The following is a 13254-nucleotide window of genomic DNA, read 5'->3' on the forward strand; positions in this document are numbered from 1 at the left end:
TGTTCTAGTTTTTTTACCGTTATATTATGTGACGTGATAAATTTGAATATTTTTGGCCAATAAATGAATGTTTTAATTATTATTATATGACTCTCCCTTAATCCTTAGAAATAAGTTACTTAATTATTATAAAATGCATGCTTAGTTTTAATTAATGCTTTTAATAATTTTAATAATGATTTCGCCGATTGATTTTTTTTATTATAACAATGACATTATTTAATATTTAATTTTGACATTTAAAAAAATTACTGATGATTTTTTTGTTACTCTTAATTTAAATTTGATAAGATTGAATCTGGAATTTCTATGTACACTTGTAATTGACATGCATATTAGATATACTATTATTGTTTTATAAATTATTTTTTTCAATGCTTTATATGTTTGTTGTAAGCGGGCTATTACAAATAAATAAAAAAATTATTATAACATTAACTGAAATGCAATTTATGTGAAGCGAAGACATCGATTAACGGGCGCTGAAAGACAATTTCTCTTTAACCTGATCAAGGGCCAGGGCCGATGCTGATCACACGATATTGGAATGCTGAGATGATCAGTTACATTACAGAATAGATTATAAACACATATAAAACTCCAACAGTAGTGCTTGTCCGGATTTTATTTCACAATCTGTGGCTAAAATTAACCTACATGTCGAAAACGTCAATTTTAGCAATTTTAACAATTGTACAATTTTAAAATTAAACTACATAATAAAACGTTCATCTATTATTTAAAAGAAAGCATTTATCGTTTAAATCATTTTTATTATTATTATTCTTGTGATACACAATTTTAATAGAAAATATTTTTTTTAATGTAATACATTTGCAAATATTTTTAACATCTGTTATCGTAACGTATTTCAGGCAATTCAGTCTCCGAATCAACTTCCAAAATGAGTGGTGCGATGTAATCGGTTCCCCATCGACTTAAAGAAACGTGAAAGGATGCAAACTAAAAAAAAAAAAAACAATGTCCAAATTAAAAACATGTAAAAAATCAAATACATAGATAATATTAAAATTAAATACGATGCTTACAAAAAATATATTAATTTTATTATACCTAAAATTTCATTGATAATCTTTTCCAACCTCAATAATTATATTTATCATATAAACACGTTGAATTACACATAATACACAACGCATATATTGACTTATTGCGTAATCCTAACGCATTGCTATGTAACAATTTGATTTTAACTTATTTTTCTGATTATTATATAAAACATGTAACTAAGCGATTATGATGTGTTTAATTCCATCAGCCCATTTGTGTAGGTTCTAACCATTCATTCAATACTCTTTCGCTAAACAGCAGTACTAGTATATATATATATAATATCCTGGTACATTATTCACACACGGCCATCTGATCCCAAACTATGCAGAGCTTGTGCAATGAAAACCAGACAACTGATACACTACATATGCTACTTTTATTTTGTAAATAGATACTTACAACAGACATGTCCATGCACACAAATGTCTGTCTTGGGTGGGAATCGAAGCTATAACCTTCGGCGTGAAAGGCAAGTTTCTACCAACCACGCCAACTGGCCGTAAAAATATATAATATATATTTTTGTGTTCTTAATTGTAGGCTGAGTAAGTCACGCACGCACAAGGGACATAACATCTTATTTTACAAGGTTCATCGGCCAGTACAGTCGAGAAGAATGTTCTGTACTAGCCGTCACCGCCTTGCCGGCCCGCAAGATGCCTCTTCACGCCTCGTTTGAAGGAACCCGGGTTGTAAGAGGAGGGGAACACGTGAGCTGGTAAGGAATTCCATTTTTTGGTAGTGCGACAAAGAAAGGAGTTGCCAAATTTCTTTGTGCGCGATGGAATTGATGTCACAGTTAGGCGGTGACATTGAGAACCAGCTCGCGTGGACTTAAGAATGAAGGGGGAAGCAGGAATTAGAGAGAATAATTCCTCAGAGCACTCGCTGTGATACAGTCGATAGAAAGCGCTCAGTGCTGCTATCTCGCGACGCAATTGTAAAGGTTCAAGAGTGTTTGTGACCTTTACGTCGCCAATAATGCAACGTGCAATACACGTTGCTGCAACCGGTCCAAGGCATCCTGTAGGTACTTAGCGGAGCCATCCCAAAGGTGCGAGCAATATTCAACGCAAGACCGTACCTGTGTTTTGTATAACAGGCACAGTTGTTGTGGCGTGAAAAAACGCCGCACCTTGTTCAGAACTCCGAGTTTCCGTGAAGCTGTTTTTATAATAGCTTCGATGTAATCCCTTGGACTAAGGTCGCAGCGAACGTCCATCCCCAGCATGGCGATTTTGCTTTGTATCATCAGCGGTGTGCCACAGAGGGAGGGATGAGGGTAAAATGGTGACTTTTTCGCTGTGAGAGCGCATACCTGTGTTTTCTTGGCATTAAACTCAACAAGATTATCAGAACCCCATTTGGCGATGAGCTCTAACGTCCTATCGAGTTTAATGACAAGATTCTCCCGCCTCTCCTCAGTTTCCGCCCGCCCAGCCACTGCGCGTCCGTGGTATCCACTATGCACTGTACTATCATCTGCATAGCAATGTATGTTCCCAAGGGAGAGCATATCATTGATATGCAAAATGCTGGGGGACCCCAGCATTCACTACATAGAATTGTGAAGCGCAACCATCTACTAAAACACGAAGGCTACGCTTGTATGGAAGCTGGCAATCCAGGTGCATAGCTGAGCAGGCAGACCATATGCCGGTAGCTTGGAGAAAAGACTTCTGTGCCAGACCCTGTCGAAAGCCTTGGAGATATCGAGGCTGAGAGCCAACGATTCTCCATGCTTGTCGATAGCTTCACCCCAGAGGTTTGTTACGTATGCTAGAAGATCACCTGTGGACCGTTTTGGTCGAAACCCGTACTGACGATCATTAATTAGACAGTGATCTTCTAGGTAATGGATCAGTTGGTTGTTTAAAATCCGTTCCATCACCTTACAAAGTACTGAGGTGATAGCTATTGGTCGATAATTTGCCGGGTCAGACCGATCCCCTTTTTTGGGAACCGCTTGCACATTAGCTCTTCTCCAAGCTTCCGGCACACTTCCCGAAGAGAGAGAAAGTTGGAACAGGCGCGTTAACACAGGAGACAGCTCCGCCGCGCACTTCTTCAGCACAATGGCTGGTATTCCATCAGGACCGCCAGCTTTCCGTATATCAAGTGATTGCAGCTCCGCACGCACATCACGTTGCCTGATTTTGATGTCAGGCATCGTGTGGCCACATGAAGGTATTGTTGGTGGTTGCGCACTACAATCATCGATCACAGAGTTGTCGGCAAAGAGCTTAGCCAGGAGGTCGGCTTTCTCCTGCGGACTGTGAGCTAGCGATCCATCCGGATTTCTGAGTGGTGGCAGCGAAGGTTGGCAGAAATTGTTTTGCACAGACTTGGTCAGACGCCAGAAGCTACGGGAGCCCCTAGGATGCAAATGATGAAATAAGGTCATGACCAATCTGTACAATGCGCTGTGCATCCGCTCTCGTGTATGCCTTCCTACAGGACTTGGAATTTTTATTGTAGTTTGCTTTCAGTGAGTCAATGTTAGAAGCCCCGCTAATGAAGCCGTTGATCCACGCGCGATATGCCGCCTGCTTAGATGATACAGCGTCGGCACATTCACGAGTGAACCAACGGTTACGCGTACCCCTATTGATGAGATCTGAGCTAGGAATGTAGTATTCCATGCCTAACATGATCTCATCAGCAACAGCAGCGGCACTACCAAGGGACTGACGCATAGTAATCGCGCATACCGTCCCAATCTGCCGACTTATAGTGCCAAACGCGACGTTTGCATACCGCTGATGGCGGCAGCTTGGCCTGTGGCACTTTGGTAGATATAAGGCCGTGATCCGAAGAACCAAGTGGAGCTTGAACCACAACCTGATATTCCACCGGGAGAGAAGTCAGCAGAAGATCCAGTAGAGAAGGCGCTTGCCCATCAATTTCTGGGATCCTGGTGGGCTGATCAACCAGTTGGGTCAAGTCGTGTGTGAGAGCAAAAGCATGAGCAGTTCTTCCAGCATGGTCAGTTTTGAGGGATTTCAACCATGATTCATGGTGAGCATTAAAATCCCCCAAAAACACCAATTCCGCGGTAGGAAACTGCTCTTGCGCAGCATCTGCCACCCGACTAAGATGGTCAAATAATCGGCTTGTCTCCAAGTCACCATTGTGGGATCTGTAGAGGCACACGTAGACTCGACTCTGACGAACCAGGTCCACACGTACCACCAACATGGAGAAGGAGGGGTCCTCCAAGCAGCGCAATCGGTGACAACAAACATCCACCCTGACGAACAAGCATACACCGGCTTTCGCTTTAAAAGATTCTTCAAGCATGTAGCCGGGATAGTTAAGGTAGCTGGTGTCGGCAGGGCGGAGTATTTGCGTCTCCGTGAGAAACAACATTGCTGGCCGTGCTGTCTCGAGATGGTGGTGGACAGCGTTGAGGTTAGCGTGGAGTCCTCGGATGTTAGAGAACTCGACCTCAAACAGCGTGGTATGGGGGGGTTCATAGCGCATTGACGATGTAAGGGATGGTTAATATTTCTTGAAGTGCCAATTTCTATGGGTGATGGTGACTCACTACCATCAGGTTGCCCATTTGTCAGTCCTCTTATCTATAGAAATAACTAAAATTGAAATGTCTGTCTGCGATTTCAAACTGCCTGTATTTTAAGTTAATATGGCTATTCGCTAGTTATCATAACTAAGATAATCAGTCAGCCAGATGACACCGTCATTTATATCTATGTACGTATGTAATTCAAATAGGTATAATCTTTAAAATGGCAGATTTTGAAGGAATACACGCTGGCGAAGCCGTGCTTTTGTTAGTACTAAATAGATTTGTTGCCATTGAAAAGAAAATATCTTACATGTCTCGATAACAATTCTGATATCCTGTCTTGGGGCATGTACGTCATTCGTCGCGCAACCGGAGTCGATGTAACCACTGTCGTTGTAACCGTTGTTTCTGTTGTTTTTAAGTTTTTAACTATCTGAAAGCGGATACGGTTATAACGTTATTTTTATAAGATATTTACCAAATCAATTTGAATGAAACCTTAACTATGTGAATCTTCAGATCTAGAACTGAAAATTTCTAATTGCTTGTCACAAGTAAAAAAGGCAGACCTGTTCATAGCGGGGAAATAATTCACCCACAGTCATTATCTGAATTTCTATTGGCATAAATTTGAAATTTCAACATGTTAATGTACAACATGGTTCAAAGTTCGGTGGCACACTATAAATATAGTACACAAGTGAACATAATCTCTCTCAGAGCTCTCCTATGCCATCATTCTCATTATCCGAATGAAATACGAAACAGTGGAGAACTTCGAGATAGTTTTATTTCGAGGAAGGGCTTTTTGCAATCCCGTCAACACCCGACACACAACATCCCAAAATACAACAATTATACTAAGAATTGCTGTTTGGTGTTGGAAGGTATAATGAGTGGGTGGTATCTACCCAGACGGGCTTGTAAGAAGCCCTGCTATCAAGTAAAGTTAAGGTTATATTAGTAGAAATGTTTTTAAATTTTATAAGAAGTTATACCAACCATGCACCGCATCGTAACCAAACTATACGAGAACACTCCGGTGTAGTATTGGGTATCAAAGCCTTCTATGTTAGCGACAACATCGTAACCAACGTAAAGGTTTCTAATATTAAGTAATCCGTCCACAGAGACAAAGTTCTCCACAGTTCCATCGACTGATCTATTGGAAAAGGAGCTGCGAATATTTGTTACGTCAATATTTCGAAAATGTAAGAGAAATCCGTTTGTGTAGTTCGCAGTTCCTTGGGCATGCCACTTGAATAAACGTTCGCTGAAAAAAAAAATAGTACATTAAAAAGTTTTTTTTTAACTTAAAATCAATATATAATCGCTTATTATATACTAAAAGGGATGTCCCCGTGGATAGAATATATATATGTTAATCGGGTAATGTGGGTTGCAATCAGGGCAATCACCATATAGATTTCATGTCCTGAATCTGTTTATATTCTATCTCATGCTTGATTATTCTACAAATGACCTCGATGAAACCGAATATAACGTTACTTCTATGTCCACAAAACTATATCTGTATCAAAGCAGCGTAGTGAAATGAGCTTTAAGCCTTCTACTCATGAAGACAGGAGGTATTTTTAAGCAGTCGGTCTTAGTGTGCGTTTAACGAGCGATGTCAGATAATAATTGTACATATGATATATGACGATATTGTATATATATGATATTTTATAAATCATATTTAAAATTTATAAATCATATTTAATTCCGTTAAAAATATTACCATTTATAAACATATGAACGCTCAATAATATTCAACACGTATCGTCTTACTTAGCAGAAACCTATAAAAATCAATTATTCTACCACCATCCACGTTCAAGTAACTCCCACTTAATAAAATCATTCTGATAGCATTACACGAGAGAGCCAATGAAATAACAATTTAAAATACATAACATCTTAGATCCTTTCTTATATTGAGCACGCAATTATATTTAATTAAATGATTAATATCTTACACTGCCAATGTCTATGGACAATGGTGGTATCATTAAATGGCTCGTCTACATTTATATGTTAAATTAAAAAGTAGTTAGGTTTATTCAACTCTTACTTAATTTGTTGATTTACATCATTCAATTTCAAATTACACCACATGATATTTTTTTCCAGTCTGCTGACGACCTCTTGAATTATTTTCAAATAGTATCCATTGTGATTAACTAAACAGGCTCTTGTCCCTGAAAATAATTGTTAAACAATATAAATAAATACTTGTAAGTATATACGTTTCCATATACAATTGCGCTATAAGCTTTTGTTAATCATCATATCAAGGAATTAGCATAATTTATAATATTATCACAAATTTAAATATAAAAGAATATGTAAAATAGCCAATATAATTTAACATGTTAAATAAGTATCGTAATAGATAAGCGTTTTTGTTATATTTACTTATTTCTTAATTATATTTTTATTGAACAGTATAAAAAAAAGCCGAGATGGCCCTGTGGTAAGAACGCGTGAATCTTAACCGATGATCGTGGGTTCAAACCCGGGCAAGCACCACTGAATTTTCATGTGCTTAATTTGTGATTATAATTCATCTCGTGCTTTACGGTGAAGGAAAACATCGTGAGGAAACCTGCATGTGTCTAGTTTCACTGAAGTTCTGCCACATGTGAATTCTACCAACCCGCATTGGAGCAGCGTGGTGGAATAAGCTCCAAACCTTCTCCTCAAAAAGAGGAGAGGAGGCCTTTATCCCAGCAGTGGGACATTCACAGGCTGTTACGGAACAGTATAACATAAAAGTTTTTTTTATGTAAAAACTTACACAGTTGAAATAGATACAGCCGCAGATATAAGCCATAAAACTATTTACGAACATGATTTTTAAGATATAAGGGTATATACTATGAAGTGATGATGTCCAGACGGCCATTAGTAAACGAGAGCAGTACTGGGTCGGACTTATTATAGTGCACAAGCATGCACGCATATATACTGTGCAAGTTTTACGTGCTTTCTGAGGTACCAGAGTGTAAACACTAATTCCTGATAGTTCAGACTCTGTATCAGACTGAGAATTTCCCGATATAAAAATAGTAAATTTTTGTATTGGCCCGTTCCAGGGTTTTAACCCAGAATCTCGGGATCTGCGGCTTTATAAGTTAGAGACTATAGTACCAGGTTATCAGATACTATAAAGCATACTTTAGTATGACATAATTCTTATAAATCATGAATTCTTATAATGACATATTTGTAAATAAAACAGGCAAGATTGTAAATGTCTACAGAGTGCCTGAGTCAGACAAGTCACTAACCTTTTGTTTTTTAGATGTTTGAAAAAAATACAAATTTATTTTTAACATAATTTTAATTGTTATTAAAACGATAATGTATGCATGAATTCTGTGTAAATATTTTTAACTCATTCGAGTATAATCTGAGCTACTAAAAGATAAAAAAATGAATTTATATAATTTTTTATAGGTAGGTGGACTTGCACCCCCCATGCTATCATACAGCGTCAATATACATTGGCGCTGTAAGATATATTAACCATTTTTTTATATAAGCTATACGCCACTCAGAAATTATTTCCCTCGTGCTGTGAATAAACTGAATAAAAAATAGTGATCTTTAGCGGCACTTGTGATTATTGGGTGGTACCCACAACGACGGGTTAAGTAAAATATCCTGAGAAAACTCATCTCTGTCGAGCAAATAATGCAAAATTCACAAGCTGATTGAACAACTATTATAATGTAAATGATATTTGCATAAAAAGTATTGTATGTGACGATAAAATACTTGTTTGCGCGAATTTCTACACCTTCGCTGAAGTAAAAATACGAAGACCGTTATTTTAATTTTTTATGATTGTAATTTGACATAAAAACTTTATCTTTTGACGTACTAGAAACGAATTTTATTTTTATTTAAATAACCACTAATATATGTAACTAGCACGTGCATAATAAAGCCCTATACTTAAGATTAATCGTATTAAAAACATCACACGTACTCACCCCAATTTTGACAATTGACAGCTACTATGACAATAAAAAAAAACGTAAGACATTTCAGCATAATTATTATTTTTAATGTAGCTAACTCGTTATAAAATCGTGTTTTATCATCGGCACTTAAAAGAAAGTTGAAAGTAAATAAATAAAATCTAAATAAAAACAGCTATACAATAAAATTATCCTGATAAACATATTATGTGATAATAGTGACCTTACAGTAGCAATCACCCAGACATTTCACAGATATGTATAATTTATTTGATAACAAAAAAGACGTAATCGAAATCAGATATGAAATTTTATTAATATTATATTTGTTCAGTAATCAAAATGAAAAATTATTTATTAGCTTCCGCTAGGTATCCTTACCAAGTTTTTTCTTAATAGTCAGTTGAGTAGTTAAGACGTGAAAACGTAACAAACAAACAAAATCACTTTTAAATTTATAATATTAGTTAGCAAGCATTTCTGAATCAAAGAGATAGATTACAAGCACTTCTGAATTAATGAGGTTAATAGGTAGCTAAAATTGACACTCATACTTTTATTTCATGGAGAAGAATTTTGTGCTATATATTTTGTTGTAACTTCTTAATAGTAAGTAACTCAGTAGAACATACATTGTTTTATAAAATGAGACAGGACAAAGTTCACCCAATTTTGCCAATGCAATAGAATAAGTAAAATGCTTGTTTTTCTCTTAAAAAATATTTATTGAACGTTACAATTGTAACATATTCTAGGGAATTCAATTTCATTCTTCACCAGATCGAGTGCGATTGGGGCAAATATATCAGTAGCCCAGCTCAGGAAGCTGCTAGCTGTACAATTCCAGTCGAACTGCAAATTAAATATTTATTAAGGACCTTAATTAAAAGAAGTATATATAAGTGAAATATAACACGTGTACATAAGCGAACAAGTGTGTATAAGCGAAATACACTCATCATGAGATCTCCTAAACTCGACGATTGACTTTTGTCCCAGTTACTTCTTCCCGAACGTAGACGCTCACTGAGAACGGATTCTACGTAAATCCTTTTCAAAAATACATTTTTCTTCTTATCTACCCGTGTGGAACTGAGCCGATTAGCTAGTGATATTATAGTGATGTTTTTAAAAAACAAAAACGTATATAAATTAATTTAAACGATAACATTATATTCAATTTGATAATTGTATGGAGTTTATAACAACCAGTTTTACACAAAAAATTAACGTCGCGATAATACCGAGTCCACATAATATTTTAATTATACTGACGTAAATACATTTATATTTATATTATAAATGCGAAAGTAATTAAGTTCATCATGGCTAAACCACTGAACCGGTTTTATGAAATTTAGTATGAAGCAAGCTTGAACCTTAAGGAAGGATATAGGCTACTTTTTTTAAGTAACACCTGCAATCCCCCTACCCTTAAATCGCTGGTGAAGCCGCGGGCGATAACTAGTTACAATATAATTAAGATTTTGATTAAAAATAATTAATTAATGCATACAATTGAATATGCTTACCAAAACTGTTACGACTTTGCTTATCTCGTCTTCTGGCGTTAAATGCATAAGATTTGATGTTATCACCGGTGTGCTGCGCACGGTGACTGTTATATCATCCGTAAATAAGTTTTTAGCTATCTGAAAAACATACGATTTCATTTATGGCAGTGATATTCCAAGGAAGCCGATTTAGTGGACGGAACAAGGTCTTGGTGGTTGGGCCTTGCGCAAACCCGTCTGAGAAGTAACGTGACAATACTAAGTAGTGCTATTGCTACTTGGTATTGTGGTTTGAAGGGTTTGTATATAAAGAGAAGTGTGACTAAAGGCACAAGGGATATAACATCTTCGTTCCCAAAGTTGATGGCACATTGGTGATGTAATGAAAGGTTAATAAGGCCAACGCCTATGGAAGGTGGTGACTACTTAACATCAGGTGGGTCATTAGCCCGTCCGCTTTTTTTTTTTTTTTTTTTTTTTTTTTTTTCGCTGGAAAAACGCGTTTACGCATTTTCCCCACTGAAGTGGGGGGGTATGTGGGACTCGCCGGCGCCGAATATGCGCCGAATATGCCGTCCGCCTACCTATAACCTAAAAAAGTGGATCTAGAGCTCAGTTCGCTTATTTTAATCCGTTTAAGCACCACTGAGATTTCATGTCAAAAGCACGTTTGCATTTGTGTTTATTATTCATCTCGTTATTGGGGATAAAGGGTAACTTGCTTATGTCGGATGAAATTGAGCAACATTTGAATCCATCTACCCCCGCTGGAGGTAGGAGAACCCTACCTCCAGTGCTGGTTACACTTCACTGATTGTTAAAAGGATAGGAAGCCTTAAACCAACAGTGAGATATAAACGGACTGTTACGACTTTCTATTATTACAAGTAAATTTAAACATTTTGAACAAATGGGTTACTACATATAACTTAAAGTAATCGTAACAGTAATTGTACTGAAAATACAATAGAATATAAAACACTTCACCACAAATGGAAACTGGATTTCAGGGTACCGCATCGTTCCTGTCGATCGGTATATTCCTTTTTGCATTTTGGCAACAACGTCATATCCAATAACAGCATCAAGCATTCTCATCGTAGCGCGTACTTCGACGGACGTTGTGTTCCCGGTAAATGGTATCCATACTTGTTGCACGGTGCTCCTCACTATATCTATGTTTCGAAGTGATACCAAGAAACCGTTAGTAAATTCAACATCAGCTGATGTTGGCACTCCTAGTATATCGTCGCTGTAACATCATAGTTATTTTTTTTTATTAATCATATTTTAGCTTAATATTAACACCCAAAAGCTACAAATTACGCGGGCAAGCTAAAAGTAAGCTAGCAAATGACAAGGTTAAACGTGAAATATATTTTATTGATAATCTTCATGACATTTTATAATATAGTGACCTCTTACAGTCTATTTGCGCTCAAGCCTCAGTCATTTCTGAAACTTTTAATAAATATATGTTTCCTGCTTTGCAATGCCCGATGGAAATTAACAATGAGGTCTATGTTGGTACGTATTGACGCAAGGTAAGTATTGACAAAAGGTATTGCATTAGCCTTTTTGACAGCACGGAAGCGAGAAATTAATTTAAATATTATAAATCACTAACGACCTTATTTATAAACGTTGTTTCACGGGTATGACACTGATTTCTAATGATGTCAAATCTATAATGACATTCAAAAGAAGAAGACCGATATTGTTTTATTTATAACTCCCAAAATAACATTTAGCTTTAAATATTTTATCTAACCTTATATTAATAAACATGTCTTCTAATTTCAGGCTACACCAGTGACTTTTTTCAACTCTACTCATCGTCTCTTGTATTATGGACAGCGCAAAGCTAGTGTGGTCGACTAAGCGAACAAGAGACACTAAAACAAAAAGTATATATTTTATATAATGTTTAAAAACTTTTAAATTATTTATCTTCTATGCTGTGTCTATCCGAAAAAGTATAATAAAATATCTCTTATTTTTTGAAGAGATGATTGTGTCATGTAACCAATATAAATAAAAATGTATACATATAAATATATTAAACAAAATACAATTTAACTGTTGACAATGTAATGTATTTTGTTTAGTTGGGAAGGTACAGTCATGTCCGCAGGCGATCCCGTGACGTCACACGATAACACGGAGCGAACTCCTGTTTTTAGTGACTTAGACAATTTCGTGAAATTGACACGAAACAAACGCGAATAAAACTGTTCAATTGAGATACACACTAATATTTAATTTAATTAAAGTTTTAATAATATATTATGTAAATCTTACCAGATGAAGCGTTTGCTACAAATATGTAATTAATAAATAAAACGAAGACACATATTTCTTTTCTCATATTGAAATGTCATTAATATAAGAAAATATATAAATATTAATTGAAGAACTAAAAATATTAATATATGTTCGATTGTCAATGTAAATATGTTTCACTTTTAAAATTTATAATTTTCCTTATCAGCTGCCTTTCATGCGTCATCATATTACTGATATAACGTCTTAAATGCTGATTTCAAAATAATTATTAAGCTTAGATAAAATATTTACGAAATTGAAGTTCATTTAATAAAGGAATTAAAGAAGTTTTTTGTAGACTTTTAATCTTTTTTATAATAATTGATATTATATATAATAAAATTTGCACACATTACTTTAAATTAAAATAATACTCTAAATACTTTTTATTTTCAGCGATAACTAGATTACAACCGTGTCTAGCCATTTGTTACTATTAAAGTTACATAGGGAGTAATATTGCGATATTATAAATTTAATTAGTTAATTATAATATACATTATATAATTATTTAATTAGTTATTAGGAATGGATTATTCCAGTACGTTTTTAGCTTTTAAATATAGTTTTTTCAAACACTCATAATATTTACAGTGACGAGATAAATAAGAATAAAGTAATTAATTAAAAAGCCGAGATGGCCCTGTGGTAAGAACGCGTGAATCTTAACCGATGATCGTGGGTTCAAACCCGGGCAAGCACCACTGAACTTTCATGTGCTTAATTTGTGATTATAATTCATCTCGTGCTTTACGGTGAAGGAAAACATCGTAAGGAAACCTGCATGTGTCTAATTTCACTGAAGTTCTGCCATATGTGAATT

General features: G+C 35.7%; 2 protein-coding genes across 2 annotated transcripts; both read right to left on the reverse strand.

The window, feature by feature from the left end:
• Nucleotides 1–846: 846 nt before the first annotated feature.
• LOC126771201 (uncharacterized) lies at nucleotides 847–8623 on the reverse strand. Its single transcript, XM_050490958.1, has 5 exons — nucleotides 8605–8623; nucleotides 6678–6804; nucleotides 5606–5876; nucleotides 4914–5036; nucleotides 847–963 (listed from the first exon to the last, which is right to left on the reverse strand). The coding sequence occupies exons 2-5, from the start codon at nucleotides 6719–6721 to the stop codon at nucleotides 847–849; spliced, it is 555 nt and encodes a 184-aa protein (XP_050346915.1). The 5' UTR covers nucleotides 6722–6804; nucleotides 8605–8623.
• A 692-nt stretch (nucleotides 8624–9315) lies between these two features.
• Nucleotides 9316–12509, reverse strand: LOC126771355 (uncharacterized). The gene is made up of 5 exons (XM_050491211.1): nucleotides 12408–12509; nucleotides 11878–12001; nucleotides 11094–11358; nucleotides 10125–10244; nucleotides 9316–9444 (listed from the first exon to the last, which is right to left on the reverse strand). Exons 1-5 carry the CDS (start codon nucleotides 12472–12474, stop codon nucleotides 9316–9318), a joined length of 705 nt encoding a protein of 234 aa, XP_050347168.1. The 5' UTR covers nucleotides 12475–12509.
• Nucleotides 12510–13254: the final 745 nt, after the last annotated feature.

Source organism: Nymphalis io, chromosome 10, assembly GCF_905147045.1.
Source record: "Nymphalis io chromosome 10, ilAglIoxx1.1, whole genome shotgun sequence".
Lineage (NCBI taxonomy): Eukaryota > Metazoa > Arthropoda > Insecta > Lepidoptera > Nymphalidae > Nymphalis > Nymphalis io.